Source organism: Pagrus pagrus, assembly GCF_965226575.1.
Source record: "Pagrus pagrus genome assembly, chromosome: 9".
NCBI lineage: Eukaryota > Metazoa > Chordata > Actinopteri > Spariformes > Sparidae > Pagrus > Pagrus pagrus.
Genome location: NC_140193.1, coordinates 4,826,986 through 4,844,240, shown reverse-complemented (window position 1 = coordinate 4,844,240; position 17,255 = coordinate 4,826,986). Strand labels below are relative to the sequence as shown.

Below are 17,255 nucleotides of genomic sequence, written 5' to 3'. Positions count from 1 at the left end.
GAACCAAAGGCTATAAACCAACATAAAAACAGTAACGTGAATAAAATCCGAGCGCAAAGGTAACCTTCAGGAAACGTTCCCTAAAGATGCTTTCAAGGTTTCACAAAAATAGCCCTCAGAAAGCCTTTAGGGAACAATCCTTTAAGGTTCCCTGAGGGCTCATTTTTTAGCTACCTTTAAAGAAAGTTTTACGCTCTTTAAAAAGAACCTTTAGGGAACATTCCCAAAGGGTTACCAGGAGGTTATCGTTCAGAAACCTTTACAGAGCCTTTAGAAAATGTTCCCTGAAGATTTAGACGACTCTCATGGGAACATTCCCTGAAAGTTCTGTGGAGGTTGTTTTTGTCAAACCTTTAAGGAACATTTAGGGGAAATTCCTTGAAAGTTGTTGGTTAATGTTGGTTAATGTCGACAAACCTTTAGTTAATGTTCCCTCATGGTTCTGTAATTAAGATTCTGGAGTGCAGCGTACTTGATGAATTAATGTTTGAAAGGTTTTTTCTTTTTCCATTTGAAGAAGGAAGGAAATAACAGTTTTCTTGTCCTGTTGGTTTAACTTACTTGAATATGTTTGAACAACAGTGTCAGAAAAATAAGAATTTGTTTCACTTTCATTTTGTTCTAAAGTATATTATCTGAATTAAAAATAAGTTAATTATCAGATGAAATTACAATAAAAAACAGGTTTTCTCATCATTATGAATCATGACTTAAAATTAGCAAGAAGATCTTTTAATGATGAGATATTATTTTTTTTAATCTATGAGATAAAGATTGTATAATTAAAGAGAGGTAAACACTGTTATTTTATGAGACACTTAGTCTCTGCTCACTCTCCCTACTTCACGCTGAATGCGACCAGAAAATGAAAGTTCAGACCACAAAATTCTTGATAACAGGAAACTGCAGCAATTCTATGTTATGACGAACAAGTAATACCAAGAACAAATCATTTTGGTCACCGTGAGTTAAATATATATGGTGCTCATTCACTCTGGTTCACATTAAATGAAAGTTTTGCTCAGTTTGCATCTTTAAATTAATTTAATGTCAAATTAAAAATGCAGATTTTCTGGATTTTATCTGACACTGTTATAAATTATTTATTAACTATCGGTGGTGGAATGTAAATACATTTAGACAAATACTAACATACAAATTCAAGGTAGTTGTAGCCTATTTATTTAATCCAGTGTAATACTAGTACTCTACTACATATCAGAGGTAAATATTGTACTTTTTACCCCTCTGCATTCATCTAACAGCTTTAGTTACTCGTTCCTTTGCAGATTACAATTTTAATTACACTTCCTGTCCAAAATGATCCTATTTCTTAATCTTAAAGTCAAGAATTCAGAGCTGCAATCACTTTTTGGCAAGTGGAAAACTGCATGTTGCTCTTTGTATTGGTCCTTTATGGGTATTTTAGCTGGTAAAACGGACTCTGAGGGTTATAAACTGTCCCTCATGAATGAAATGAAGTCTGTTTGAGGATTTTCATCAAAGTAAAAAAAGACTATATGTCTGTTTTTACCAATCTGAGGCATAAATAACCCCTAAAAAGCTGAGTCTGGTTCTCCCCCTCCAGTCCAGCAGGTGGCAGTAAGGCGCCTGTAAACAACCTCTAATAAACACAACGAAGAAGAAGCAGCGGCGGGTCGGAGGTCAAAGTTGACTCCGGTGAAAACATGGTTGAGCACGGGGATATCCGCGTGGTTCACCGAGGTGGCAGTAAAATAAACTTCAGGCAGCCTGTCATCACCAGTGATTCAAAGTGAGTGTGTGTTTACATGTCGATAATGTTTATTTTCCGGCGGGAAGAACTTCTCGCATTTTCTGCAGGTTTTTATCGGCCAGAGAGCTTCAGCCGGTGCTAGCCGTTAGCATTAGCATCACAAGCTGCCAGCTAACATAGTTGTTGATATTTCTGTTACTGCTGAGAAAGAGGTATCTAAAGTTTGTCCCACACTTTGTAACGATAACTTGAATGTCCCACAAACCGTCTGGCCTCTCTGGGATAATCTAGTCCAGGTTTGAGAAGGCTAAGTGAGGTGGTTTTTGATAGGGACCTGGTCCAATGTGGTCTACGTATGAAAAAAAGCAGTGAATTCTCCTTTTTTTGCATTTTCACAAGTAGAATAAAGGGTTCACTAATCTTAAACTGTGTTTTATAGAATATGCAACCTCTCTGGGAAAATCTAGTCCAGATTTGACAAATCCAGGTATAGTAGCTTTCTATCTGGACCTGGTTTAATGTGGTCTTGTTTTGAAAAAATCTGCAAGATCTTGCTTTTTTCTCCACATTTTCTTAAATAGAATAAAGGTTTCCTAAATCTTCTACTGTGTTTGAAAGAGTCTCTGACTTTGCTGAGATAATCTAGTTCAGATCTGACCAGTCGAAGTATATTGTGTTTTGTTCTGGACCTGGTCCGATCATCCTTTGATACCTATTCTCAATTTTGTGAAACCATTATTCTATTTGTGAAAATGCAACACAAAGCGTTCACAACAGTAAGAGGTGCAAAAGACAACACAGTGATGTAAGTTGAGTTTCCCTTAACTGTCAAATGGGAAGCTTACTTCAGTGCCGTCTTTTAATCCGTTATCTGTCAATTTTTATCATTTTGTTTCTTCAGATTCCTGCTATGCGCCTCAGGAGAGTGTGTGAAGGTGTTCAGCACCTCCACAGAGGAGTGTATCCACGACCTGCAGGGACACACCGACCTGGTGACAGGTGTGCTGATCAGACCCTCCAACCACCTGCAGGTACGTTCATACCACCACACTGTTAACATGGATGTAAAGAGTTCAGCTGCAGCTTAAAACAGTATTAACTTACCTTTAAAGAGGACTTGTTCTTACTTCTGTCAAAGCTATTTAAATGTACCACCGAATCTCCTCCTGAATCTTATCTCTAATCTTATTCTCAAATTAATACAACCTTCATCTCCATTTTTTTATTATTACAATTTGTTTTAAATGTGGTTATTTTGGTATTTTGTCTGTGTTGTGCCTCTTAGATGCTTTTAATGCTACTTCAGTGAAATAAGATAAGATGTTTCTGTTTATAATGATGCATCCCTGTTTCGTTGCAGGCCTACTCTTGCTCAGCAGATGGCACTGTCAGACTGTGGGACTTCACAGACGGCATCTTAATCAAAGTACGGCTTCATCCTTCTATTGTTGTTTCTCCTGTCTTATCAGTCAGTGTGTCATTCGAGTCTGCCCACCACACTTTCCATTTTCTCTCTGTTAGTATGTTGTTGTTCTTTATATACAACCAATTACTTTGGAAGTGGACAATATCTGCAATTATGCCTCTTCTCCACTACATCTAACTGGCAGCACGTGACCAGATAATGAAGGATAAAAAAATACATTTTCAAACATCATTTTTGTCACTCGACCTTTTCATGGTGGGTTTAAAATCTAAAATATGCATCAAAACAAACTCTGATTAGACTTTTGTTACAGTCATACACACATTAATCAACTTAAAATGAGCCTCACATGAATTTAATTGCACATGTTGATTGTTTTTTGACCTGACATGATGATAGGTAGGTTATTTTGCAGTTGAGGGTGAAGGGTCAGGATCAGTTTGTGTTGTGTTTGATGTCTGGCTACCATGTGTAACAGCTGTGTGATCTCTTACAGACGTATGTCATCGGATACCCGATTTTCTCCATCCACGCATCTCCACACCATGAAGGAGTCATCTTCGTCGTAACTCCCATGCTGGGTGACAAAAGATCTGGAGGTTTGAAACCTTTTTGATTTTTTCAACAGCTGTATTCTGTTAACCCTGAACAGATTTTGTGTTACACAAGTCACTTTCCATTTATAGATCTTAGCCACTTGTGCACTAACAAAGTTGCAGACAGGTGTACGGGACAGTGCTGGGAAGGGGCAGAGTACTCGCTGATACCTGATCCAACATTTGAGGCCGTATTGGCAGCATTTCCGATTGTATCAGTATCGGTCAGTAACAACTCTACGTGTTGGTGGACAGTGTTGGCAACGTCTGTCTGAACCTGAACCTTTACACTCGGTGCCACGTATTTACTCATTCAGCTTCATGAGACCAAAAGAGGAGAGTCATAAATAGTAATGCTGAAATGGTGCCACACAAACTGCAGAGCAGGCTCGCTGGCTTTATTTGTGCAGGAAGAACTCATGATTTATGATTTATGATTAATTAAAGGATTTTAGTTTTTCACTCAAAAAAGATGCGTGTCCCGTCTGTGATACAGTGAAAATGTTTGTCTGAACAATCACAATGAGTTTTTTGCGGATAAAATAAAGTAATTAAAAATTGCGCTGCTTTGACTCTGATGCACCTTGCAACCTGCAAAGTGACTAAAGTTATCAAATAAACGTAGTAGAGTAAAAAAGTACAGTTTTTGCCTCTAAAATGTAGAGGAGTGGAAGTATAACGCATCAAAACATGGAGATACTCAAGTTAAGTACAAGTACCAGATTTATTACAGCGTCCTTTTCTTTGAATCGTCCACGAGGAGTCGCTAATCAAATTATTCTCTTGGGGTCTTTAATGTGTGTGAAGTAGAAACTGGGTGAGAGGTCACTGGGTAAGAATGTGTAATAGGCTCATGTTTGATTATGTGTATTTGTGTGTGTGTGTGTGTGTGTGTGTGCACAGAGTTGTTCCAGCTGGTCGCGGTACATCTGCCACAGAGCGGAGATCAGCTGGTGGAGGCCCGAGAGCTCTCTGCTGTGCTCACCGACATCAGCTCCAACCCCGCCGCCACCGTCTTCGGCAGAGGGGTACGTTCACTGTCACTACCGTCACCAACACAACATCTGGAGAAGTTACATTCCCATGATTGTTAACAAGGCCAATTCAATAAATAACTTTTTCAAGTAAAGCTAATTGACAGCAGCATTTATTAAAGAGCAGGTTTCAAATACAGATTCCTGGTCAGCTTTCCTGTATGTTTGTGATAATAAACAAGTCTTATCCTCCTCACAGGGTGAATATATCGCTTCAGCTAAAGGTTTGCAGCTGGAGGTCTACTTCTTCAAGAAGCAGAAGGCATACAGGTGAGCCACAGTGTGAGATCCTTCAGTTAAATGAATTAAAGACCATCCTCTCACACATCTTGTTTCAAACGTTCAATCAAACTACAAATTATTCACAGTTCGGATAACAAATGATTAATTTCTCTATTATTAGACACAAAATGTTGTTGGATAAAGTTCATGAATGTTAAAACCCATGATGCTCACAAACCACGAGGTCACGAGGATGTTTGAAAACAAGGGTTTCTCTGGTTCCTGTTCTTAAGTATGATTTTGATAGATCTCTAAAAAAATTCAAATCAAATTCATGTAGAGTTGTTAAAGAAGTCTGAGGCACTCGAGAGGATCCACAAATTGAAGACTAGCACAGGGACACAAGTTTCCCCACCCAAGCTGCACTTCTGTTTCATTTTTGCCAGTATAGATGTCAAATTGGATTTAATTTGCTCTGACAAAATATTCTTTTTAAAAAGTCTTGTATTGTTAAAAACCTGCAGAAACCCTGAGTAACACCACATCGTGTGGGTTGTTTATAGGTTTTCCCTCAAAGAAGACAACAAGAAGGGAGGCAAGAACACGTTCACATGTGTCGCCTGTCATCCAAACGACGACTGCATCGCCACGGGACACGAAGATGGAAAGATTCGCTTGTGGTGAGTGAAGAAAACAACACGACCTTGAAGCTTCACACTCTCACCCAGTGCTTGGTCATCTTGAACAGTTGTTTAGTCTCCTGCTTGTTTTCCTGATGATGTACCAGTGAACTCAACTCTCTCATGGGAAACACCCGTTCTTTACCTTATTTTTAACTATAACTAACTACTATTCTAAAGTTACCTGTGAGTTTTTAACTGATCATGAAACGGTTTCTATTTGGTGAAAGTTCCTTGTAGCCGCTTATATTTCCCATTCGTGTTTTTGTAAGGCAGTGTGTGTTTTTGAATGTAGAAGTGGAGAAACTTTATTTTTCTTACGTTCATGTTTATCCTCTCAGGAGAAACTTCAACCACAAGAAGGAGTACACATACTCCACCCTGCACTGGCACCACAGCGCCGTCAGCTCACTGAGCTTCACCCCAGAAGGTAAAAACATTTAATACTGTCATTCTCTATTCCCCTGCAGCTGTTTTAAAGGGACAGTTCACCTCAAAATCAAAAATACACGCAGCTAAATTGGTCATTCTGGCACAAAATTAATTTATGAAACAGGACAAACTCTCTAGCAAGTCCTTCCTGTCCTGTTCCCGCCTCCTCTTCATGTTTATCTGCTTCGTGTCACCAGGCACCAACCTGCTGAGTGGAGGCATCGAGTCGGTGCTGGTCCAGTGGAGATACAACCAAGAGAACCAGCGGGACTTCCTGCCTCGTCTGGGAGCTGCCATCACGCACATCGCTGTCTCACCTGATGGAGCGCTGTTCTGTACCTCGCACAGTGACAACAGTAAGGACCTGTCAGCTGTCTTATACAACAAGATGTGTTATTATAGCAAGAGTGGGCGTAGTTCTGTACATAACTCCTTTTAAAGCTGGCATCTAGTGGCTCTAGCAATTAAATGCCAGCTATTTTAATAATCGATTAATCGTTTTCAAGTATTTTAAATGTATCTGATTCCAGCTTCTTAAATGTGAATATTTTCTGGTTCTTTCTTTCAGAGATCACGATCATCCAGAGTTGTGTTAAAGTGTCGGCTGTCATTCAGGGCCTGGTCAAAGGTGGGTACAGACCGGAGGTGGCAACAGCATGAAGACTGATCATAAACATGTTGTACGACTCACCGATAAAGATAAAGATATAATCATAAAGAAACAGTTCTTGGAAAGCAGTTGTGCTTCACAGGAGGTCCATGATAGAAGAACCAGCACGTTCAGTCAAGTTGTTGACACTGATTGTGAAAAAGATGTAGAGAAATAACAAATATCTCTCAAAGACGTTATGTGGACACAAACACTGTAACTGAGCTGAAACCATTGTTTTTCACTCCATTGTTCCGTCCTCCTGCAGGTGAAAGTGTCGGGACGGACTTGATGATCGACCCACGCAGCAAATCTCTGGTGCTGAACGGGAAACCAGGTCACCTGCAGTTTTACTCGCTCCAGAGAGACAAACTCCTTTACAACGTAAGCAACTCTGTGGATTGTTTTTGTAGGTTTTTATTGGCATGCTGAGCTATGTCAGCACCTGGAATAACATACATGTGGGTATGAGTACTTGAAGAAAACTTAATGTAATTACAAACTAACGACAGAAGGTTCAAACACTCCTGCTCTGGTCCACAAGCCTCCTATAACACTGCTGTCATCATCTCTCCCACAGCTGGACATCGTGCAGCAGGAGTATATTCATGAGTCGGGGCTGCAGCAGTTTGAGGTGGTCAAGGCGGCTTTCGATGCCTCTGGAAACTGGCTGGCGACAGTAGAGGAAAGAAAACAGAAAGACGCTGAGCTGGAGCTCAACTTGAAGCTGTGGGCGTTTGACGAACAGACACAGAGGTACAGACTCCTGAATTATACATGATGTTTCAGCCAGTCGGTGGCTCTGTTCAGACCTGGTATCAACATCTGTCCTGAGAGATTAAATCACAGGTGGGCAGCTCTCAGTACAGGTGTTAATGGACTCAATCCAGATGTGATCTGATCACTCAGACCACATTCAGAAGAAGAAGGAGAAAGTGTTTTCGGGATTGTAAAACCCTTCTAACCTTCTTACTGTATCACCTGCAGTTTTGTGCTGAACACGACCATCTCGGCCCCCCACGAGGCCCAGATTACAGGCATGTGCTTCAGCCACGCAACCGACAGCCAGACCACCATGCTGGTCTCCACCAGCAAGGACGGGCACTTCAAAGCCTGGCAGCTGGCTGCACAGTCCCAGACAGAGGGTAAGCAGTCTGTCATTCAAGCAAAACACAGAGTTTGGCTGAGTTGTGTCTGAGTGTGGTAATATTTGCCGCTCTCTTTTAATGTTTCTGACCGGTGAGCAGTTCAGATTTATTCTGTAAGATCTGTGTTCTTTACAGGTAAACAGTTGTGTAGCTAACTAAGTTACCCAGAGTGCTTTGTAAAACCATGATTCTGCACATTTTTATCCGTGGAGACGTCACTTTGAATCAGTCTGTCGGTGCCAGCCTCCACCGTTCTGGCTTCACAACACAGCAGGTTGAACGTCTGGCTGTGCTTCTCGCTAATCCAACACTCTCTGTGTCTGTCTCCCTCTCTGCTGCCAGCAGACGAAGGTCCTTCCTGGTCGTGTGATTTCGTCGGAGCCTATCACGGCCTGGTGCCCGAGTGCTGCAGCTTCTCAGCCGACGGTTCCCTGCTGGCCGTCAGCTTTCAGGAGGTGGTGACCGTGTGGAGTCCGGCCTCCTGGGAGCTCCTGACGACGCTGTCGCAGCCACCAAAAGCCATCAGGTCAGAGCACTCAAACACCTGCACGCACATTCACCAGGGCTCATTACTGATTGTGTTTGTAGCACGTGTTAAAATTAGAAAATAAATCAGACCCAGTTGCCCGTTTATATCATGTTGCTTGGTGCCTTAAGATAATCATGTTGTAAAGGAGACTTAACAGAAGCTGTAAACTGGGTGGTACCCCGGCAGAGTTCATGAACCAAACGATGATACTCTTCTAGTCGTGTCCTCGCACGCTGCCTTACAACCTTTTGATTGCTGCAACTTCTGATTGGTTCTGGTTTAGCCGTACTAGACACGTGACTCAAATCATTTGGTCCAACTCTTAATCAAGTCCCGAGTCTTTTTCTCTTGGGCAGCCATCAAGTCAAGTCCCAAGATACTTGCAGCATCCGGGCTTTGAAAAGACAAAAGACAAGGTCTAATATTGATTTCCAGTTTATCTGACTTATTCCAAAAGTTTGTCAATTACTTAAATTGCTATTATAATTCTTGATATTCAGTGAAATAAATGTAATCAAACAAAGACAAATTACTTAATAAAAGCTTATTTATTTCTTTATTTTGTAAGCAGTCATAAAGTATTTCCTCCTCATCACTTTTCGACAGTAAAACACTGACAGCCAGACAAAAAACATAAAATAAACACGGACGAGTCATTCAAGTCATCATGTCTCAAGTCAGGTCAACACGAAACACAGAAAACAACAGTTTGTCTCGGTGAACAAACAACTAGTGATAGTAGAAGAACAAGATTAGTACAAACTGATACAGCAGAGGAACAGACTGGATCAGGAACGTCAAGGATTTATATCCAAACAGTGTTTGACAGAGAAACAACTGACAGAACAAACAGTGAACAGCATTTCTTAAAGCATGAGGCTGATGTTGTTTTACACTTCCTAACCGTCCACTTCCTGACTTCCTCATAGCGTCTCCGAGCTCGTCGCTTCCTCCACGAGATGAGCAACAAATATAATGTTTAATTTTAAAAGCTGGGGACTGAAGTTTTTAGTAAACGTGACTCAAACAGGAGTTAACAGTTTGTGTTTCAGCTGCAGATTAATCCATGTTTGATGCTCTACTGAGTATTTAGGGCAGCAGGACAGTGTGTGTGTGTGTGTGTGTGTGTGTTCATGGTAATGAAGGGACATGTCACACAGTGCGGCTCATTGATGCATTTTGATGTGGAGGCTTTAAATACAAACACAATACTAGTTATTAAGACACATTCATCATCTTTTAAGACCCGATGCAACGTTTGTGTGTTTCTCCCTTTAGAGCTCGATGCATCGTAAACATGTTCTGGATGAAGTTGTCACTTTCATGCATTGTGATTCATTAATGAACATTGTAGCAACGTCTTAAGCTCTTAAATGGTTTTTATTTCAAGTTTCTATCTGCTCCAGACGTTCGCTCCAAGGTACATGCCCCACTTCAGGAGATATTTTTCCGCTCTGTCCTGCATCCTGTCTGACATCCTTTCATATGCAGCTACTTTGCCTCATTCAGTCAGCCAGTCCTGAAAAGGAGGTTCTCCAGGTTTCTTCCACTTCCTGAAGATCATCTGTCGTCCAATCACGATAGCAGTCTGTGCCCAAGAATATGTGGACAAAAATACAAAAATAAAGGAAGCTGGATGGTGCAACTTTAAGGGCCCGTGTCCGCTTCGCGTTTATTTCAGGCTGAAAATTGTGTACTGAGAGAAAAAACGCTGCACGTTCGTCTTGTCTCTGCAACAACAATATCTCGACAACCTCCGCTGGCACAATTGGGGGGGGGAAAAAAGACGCTGGCACTCAGAGAAAACGCTACGTGGACACGGACTCTTATTGCAAGAAAATTAGCTAAATAAGGAGCCAACTGTTGTCTGAACTGCAGGTGCATTCAGTTAATATCAGTTGTGGAGCTGCTGTCCTGTAAAATGGTTATTTCCTGCTGTCTCCTGGAAGAACAGAGCGGCCTTTCATTCAGACAAACATACAAGTAACAGAGGACAGTTACTTAAAGCACAGTGCACACACACACACACACACACACACAGCCTCACTAAGCAACCAGTTGTTTTATAGTCTGGCTGTTTCTCTGTTCGCTGTCGAGGACAGTTAAATAACCTCGTCGTCTCATTGGCAGAGGTCCAGGCTCGTTCCTCTCAGCAGAAGTGCTGCCTGTCAGCCGCCTGCAGTTTCGCAACGTTGCTCGAGTCTCAGAAATGTTGTCCCCTCCGCTGAAGAAGGGGGCCCTTCCGGTCAACGAGGACACGAAACTACTGCTGCTGGTTTCTGTACCACTTTTCTGCAGCGGGACCAGAACTCTGAGTCAGCATTCAGAATATCTGGAAGAGAAACAAAAGAGAGCTGACCTGCAGGTTTATCTGAAAAAATGAAGAAGCAGAGAAACATTTTAACTGTCCAGAAACTTCTTGAAGCAAAACAAATCATCATGAGGAGACATTTCCTGTGTAACGAGGGAGCTGAGGGGGAGTTTGTGCTTATTAAGGCTTCAAAGTTGAGGAACGTTGATGGTCAGATGTTGTGACAGCTGCCCCGGTGCCCCTCACATAACCACCACCTATGGATGTGTAGAGCTGGGTCGCCTCCAACCTCCAACCTCACCGACTACAGACTCTTAAAAATAAAATTCACCTTCTAGCACGAGAATGTCCCTTTAAATAACATGGTTGATTTGTATAAAGCAACATTTTGACGCTCTGAAATTGATCCATCTTCCAGACGCACATTTTCCGGCTCTTTGGTTCTTCGTGGGTGTTCACTCTTTACTTGCGTGTTCCCATTTGAAGCCCCCAAAGCGGAAAACTCAAAAGCTAATCCTGTGAAATATGTGCGGTGTCGAGGGGGGGGGGGGGCGGGTTGCACTTGAGATTCTTTATAGTCGCAAGAAAACAAAAGAGACTTTTTTTTTTTCCTCCTCCACCAGGAATCTTTGTTTTGGGCGACTAAGCTGCTCCAAGTATCTGCTGGGAACCACTGCCAGCAACCTGCTCTGCTGCTGGAACCTCCTCACCTGCTCATGTAAGACTGCATGTACAAAAAAACCCACATTTGTCGCATTTTAGTTCAGTTCGTGCCCATTAATGTTTCTGTTTCTCCTCAGTGGAGTGGAGCACCTCGATGGACGTCAGCCTGCTGCTGGCCGACCCGCTCTCTGAGAACATGGCTGCCTTCTGCTGTCAGGCTGGATGCACCGACTGTAAGATTTAAACTGAGATTTAGCTTTTTTAAACCCACAGCGACAGGTTTAAAGCACAGAACGTAATTTCTGCCGCTATCTCAATCACAACAATAACAAAAGACGTAGTTTGACTCGTCTCTAATGTGACTCACGGACGAGTTAATGTATTAAAGTTTTATTCAGGCTACGTTGAGTCACGTTCGCAGAGTTACTTCCTCTCTCTCTCTGACGTATTATCTGATGTTTCCCTGAAAGTCGTCCCAACAGTTGACAAATGAAGCGCACAGTTACCCCGAGTACAATTGAAGGCAGCATTCCCCGAATACCTGAATTCCCTGATATGGATGTCAACTGTTGGTATGAGGCTGCCGTTGGGTGCCACTGTCAGGCCGTGTCCTCCTCCCCTCCGTTATCTCTGTGTTACTGTTTTTAAAGCTCCTGTTGCTACAGGGAACAGCAACAACCTCCAAACTAGCAACCTACACGCTGAAACTGGCAACAGCACAACTACCTAAACAAGCTAACAGCAGGGATAAACCCATTTTAATTCCAGGACTTGGTTCCCTGAGTACAAAACAAGTTCCCCTGATACCGTTTTGTAGGAGCACCGTCGCTGCCTCCCGGGCTCGGCACCACCCAAGACGACTGTGATTGTTTTAAAGAAATACAAACAAGCCAGAGCATTTTTTTGTTCCCAGTATAATGATCTTCACTGGTTTTTCTCTCTCCTCTGTTTTTAGTGTTTGTGTTTAAACCCAGCGAGCCTCGGCCGCTGTTTTCCCAGAAGGCCGTGTGCTCGGGGATGGTGACTCGCGCCGTCTTCGCCCCGAGGGAGGAGATGCTGGAGAGCTGCGAGGAGAGCAGCCAGTGGCTCAACCGCTCCCAGCTGCACTTCCTCACTCAGTACATGGTAAACAACTCAAACGGGAAAACAGTCAGTTAAAAAGATAAGAAGTCGGCTGTGCTCCTGTTTTCATACGTTTAGGAAAAACTAATATACTATGTATACATTTCACACCTCAAACACAGCTGATGATATTTTTATATATTTGCTCTGGCAGTTTTAAATTGATTGTGCCAAGGGGAGCACGCTTATGGATTTTAATAAGGTGACATGTTTGTCACTAATTGGCCTCGTGAGGATGACATCATAACTTATACACAGTGTTGTACCCAAAGTCAGAGTAAAAAATCTGATATGACCATAAAGTTAAAGTAAATTGTAAGAATGCTACAAATATGAAGAACATCAGATGTAGTATAAAGTAAAAGTATGTAAGAAATTGCATCCTTGCAAAAAAGTATACATAATTAAATAAAAGTATATGAATATGAAAAGTAAATTACATGTAAGTATATATAGAAAACCTCAGGTTGATCAATTATTGGATCGAGTTTTCCACATTTTCAGATATTTTTTTTTTAATTCAATTGCAGATACAGCATGTAATCTGCAAAGTAACTAGTAATTAAAGTAATCACATAAATGTAGTGGAGTAAAAAGGAAAGTATTTGCCTCCAAAATGTAGTCGAGTAGACGTATAAAGTAGCAGAAAATGGAAATACTCAAGTAAAGTATCACAAAATTGTACTTGAGTTAGTCTGCATCTCCTTAACCTTTTTTTCTTTGTTTTCTTTTCTTACATGGTGGGTTTGTATGTTATTGATTGATGGAACGGTGCGGGGAAAGTATAGATAAAGAGGAGTACAGTACTTGAGTAAATATACTCAGTTGTCTCTCATCACCTTTCTGCTCACTGTCTGAATGTCACAGATATTATCATGTAATTTTAGTTACAAGATACTTCATTGAAAGGACTTCTTGTGTTGATGCTGACGTTGACTCTCTGCAGGACCTCATGACATTCACCACCAAGACAGAAGAGGAGAGACTGATGGCGTCCAGCAAACAGGTACAACACACACAGCGGTGAACAAGTATTCAGATCCTTTACTGAAGTAAAAGTACTTGCTATGTTTTCAGCTATTTTCAGCTTCATGACGATGCATTTTCCAGGTGATCAAGAGTGCTTTTAAAGAGTTTATTTATCTGAAGGAGAAGAATTTTCTGACCACATGAAGAAACACTTCATCCTTCAGTTTATCACAAACGTCCAACATCAACACATCTGGTGATTCACGGTTAAAACCAGTTTAAACATTTCAAACCAATAGAAATAAAAACCCCGGGCAGGACTGACCCCTGCAGCAGTTGTTGCTTCAGGTTTTTCTCCTTGGATGAACACCGGCTGATGGTGAAGAGTTCAGTTCCAGTTCAGTTCCAGGAGCTGGCACGAGGATCTGTGGATTCATGTTGCTTTTGTTTTCTTCTCCAAATAACCCCCCTCAGTTTCTCTCATCTTTACTGCCCTCATCAAATACAAACAGCACTGCTGAACATCTACCTCTGAACAAACTGTTGACCTACTTTTCCCTCACACTTTTTTTTATTAATGTGAGACGTTTCCTGCTCTTCCTGACATTGTAATCTCTTCTTCTTCCCCCTTCAAGCTTGTGATCGATGACAGCGTCGCCATGACGCCGTTCTACCTGTTGCTGGGGAAACATCGGCAACAGCAACAGGGAGGCGACGACCCGCGGAGCGGCCCGTCTGCGGAGAGGACGCCTCTGCCTCAGGGATCTGTGGCTATCAAAGAGGTCGGTAGCTCAGCCCTGCGTGGATGAATGTCCACTATGTGTTGTGTATACGTTTTCTGACATGTAACTGTTTGCTTGACGATTCTGGTCGCTGAGATTCAAATAGAGAATATTTATTTAAAGGCACGATGTGGTAAAGTTAGAAAATTATTGTGATTGTGACACCGGTGGCCGTGATGTGAACTGCAGCCAGCATCGGCCGATGAACCCTGAACGTTGAAAATTTAAATTAATCGTATCTAAAATACCGTTAATAGCTGTAATGTTCCTATATTTTATTTGGGCCACTGACTGTGTGATGCTAACTAGCTTAGTTTTTTGACGAGTTGTGCATTAAATCTTGTTTTTTCTCTTTCGCCGACAGCTTCTGCAGACCCCGGCCCACGTCTTGCCCTCCACCTCTTTCCTCTGCTCCATGTTTGTTCAGTCTCTGTTGATCTCCGTTACAGACGCCAGGTCAGTACTCTTCAGTTTTCTGAATGAATATCTGAGTACTTGTTCTTAAATATTAAGCCAGTAAAAGCTGAAAATTCGAAGAGTCATAGTGGGAATCTGTGACCGATAATAACGGCATGAGTCGACAAAAACACTGCAGGCTTCACGTGATTCATCGACTTGGGGCCTTGGCTAAAACGGGGCACATGGGAAAATTCTGACATAGTTGTTTATCTCAGAAAATATGCAGAGTCACGTTAACTTCTTTTTTTGTCTCCATGGGATCTCATGGCCTCAGGGAGGAAAGTAAACATGCCGAGGAGGAAATGGAGAGCGAGAAAGAGGAAGAGGATTCAGAGGAGGAAATGGAATCCAGCCGCACGAGGCCGGAGCAGCAGGCGGCGGTGGGAGGCGATGCGGCCGAGTCCGCAGCCCCCGCTCTGACAAAGGCTCAGGTTAGGGAACTGAGGAAGGTGAAGAAACTCGACCACAGCTGGCTCGCAGGCCTCCTGGACTCATGATCGTGACTGTGTACAAAGACTCACACAGATGCAGAGCTTATAGAAAGTTTTCATCAGTGGATTATTTGTTTTTTTATCTTTTTATAACCTCATAAATCAGACTGGGTTTCTTCTAGAAAACAAAAGTGTTGACAAAAGTCTCTCTGCAGATACAAAACAGAAAATATTTGATTGCGTAAGTGTCCGCCTCTTGGCAGCAGTCGCAGCTTTGAGTCGACGTTGACAAGTTTATATCAGCTTCCAAGTCTTCTGATGAAGGCTGGGTTGAATTAAGGTCACTGCTGAATATAAACAGTATTGTTTCTGAGTCATTCCTGTGTAGTTTTGGCTGCTGTGCCTGTGGTTGTTAAATAAAAAATAAATCCAACTTTCCAAGTCACGGTCGAGGATTTCTCTGTGTTCAGCTGCGGTTCTGATCACCAAACCTACAACTAGCTGCAATTTTCAATCAGTTGATTTCCCCTTTTTTCTTCTTTGGACAAGTAAAAGCATGCGAGAGCTCTGCAGGACTTCTAATTTATGGGCAACTTGAAAACAGGGATCCTTAGTGAAATGTTTACTTGCACAATGCTTGGCAGGACGATCCGGTCACCAGACTTCATGCGAGGACTAGCGTGTTTCTGCTGAAGATATAATTCAGAGTTATTATCAACAAGCTCAGTTTTGGCTTCAAAAATGCAATTTCAGTCTCCCACATGCCTGCTGGTGATCGCTGACACTGCAGGGGCCCGTGTTGTTCGTCAAAGATACTTTGTCAATACCACATGTTTAAAACAGTAAGATGATCAGCATTTTAACCCCAGGCTGCACAGATATTCACAATATTATAAATGTGTTTGTGTTGAGTTCACTTTTCAATAGCCTTTTTTGGATGTTTAGGTCTTGAAAGAGGTTCTGAGTAAAGTTTTATTTCTTGTATTGTATCAGAAAAGTGGAATTATTGACATCTTTGATTAATTTTTATGATTGGTCTCAATCGGACTGAGTGATATCGAGCGCCTAAACAACTTTTGTGTCCTTCTGACTCTCAGTAGGTTTGTATTTGTACATAATATAAACGTTACAACCACTTGGAGGGATCATAAGCTTGATGTAGTATTTATCTAAAGTGGGAAACTGACCTACGATCGTGGTTGTAGGAACAATGTACTGAAGATCAGCCTCACATCGTTTCGTAAACATTTCTGTGTGCAGAATTTCCTCCTGAACTTGAAGGTGAATGCATGTGTATTTATTTTCTCTGGTTTGGCGTCACTTCGCGTCATCATGATGTAGTTTCATGACAGGATATTAAAACCTGCATCTTTATTTAACTTACTTTGCACTGCAGCTGGATGCACGCGATCATGTGCTCTCCTGAAGCCATCTTGAAAACCTTCAAGCTCTGCACGTGTGGAGTTTGAGTCTGATTGTTTTCCAGTTATTAGTCAGACCATGTTTTTCTGTTTTGAGAGCTAGTTGTCCCACATCTTGAACACATTTTGATTATGTTGTTTGTTTTGTTTGTAACAGTTAAATAATCGCAGTATTAGTTTGATTTACCAAACCTTCTACTGTCGATCTGATTGGTTGAAACCTGTGATAAACTTTTCCACAAACGACTTCTTTAACTCAGACATCTTATTAATTAACATGTTTACTTGGTCCAGCTAAAATCAAGTGGTTCAATGTTACAGTGAAGGGATTAAATACTTACGCAATCATTTATTTTGATTTATTTGTAGAGACTTTTTTCAATTGTACATTAAAGCATTCTTGTTTTATGTCAATCAGTGATTAAAAACTAATCAGATCCACTGTGATGAGGTGAAAACTGTCTGTAGCACAAACACACATTTTTCTACACTTCAAAATGTAATAAAACTATTGAATTCTTTCTTTAAGCTGTCGTCCTCTGATTTCGCCTCGTCCGTCACCTTGTTGCACAACCTCAGTGTGTCTTCCAGAGTCCAAACTCACACCTTTATCCGTGGTCAGTAGTGTGTGTGTGATGAAATTTAA

At 41.6% G+C, this 17,255-nt stretch overlaps 1 protein-coding gene across 2 annotated transcripts; it reads left to right on the top strand.

Annotated features, from left to right (window-relative positions):
• Positions 1-1,660: 1,660 nt before the first annotated feature.
• wdr75 (WD repeat domain 75) lies at positions 1,661-17,137 on the top strand. Of its 2 annotated transcripts, none has more exons than XM_084361786.1 (21): positions 1,661-1,774; positions 2,637-2,766; positions 3,096-3,161; positions 3,658-3,760; positions 4,661-4,785; positions 4,991-5,061; positions 5,577-5,693; positions 6,035-6,123; positions 6,323-6,481; positions 6,694-6,753; positions 7,043-7,158; positions 7,355-7,530; positions 7,762-7,919; positions 8,268-8,448; positions 11,386-11,480; positions 11,563-11,658; positions 12,381-12,550; positions 13,494-13,553; positions 14,152-14,298; positions 14,663-14,754; positions 15,032-17,137. In XM_084361786.1, the coding sequence occupies exons 1-21, from the start codon at positions 1,689-1,691 to the stop codon at positions 15,252-15,254; spliced, it is 2,520 nt and encodes an 839-aa protein (XP_084217912.1). In that variant the 5' UTR covers positions 1,661-1,688; the 3' UTR covers positions 15,255-17,137. The 2 variants fall into 2 exon arrangements, with proteins under 2 accessions (XP_084217912.1, XP_084217911.1); XM_084361785.1 differs by having other exon boundaries at positions 8,265-8,448.
• Positions 17,138-17,255: the final 118 nt, after the last annotated feature.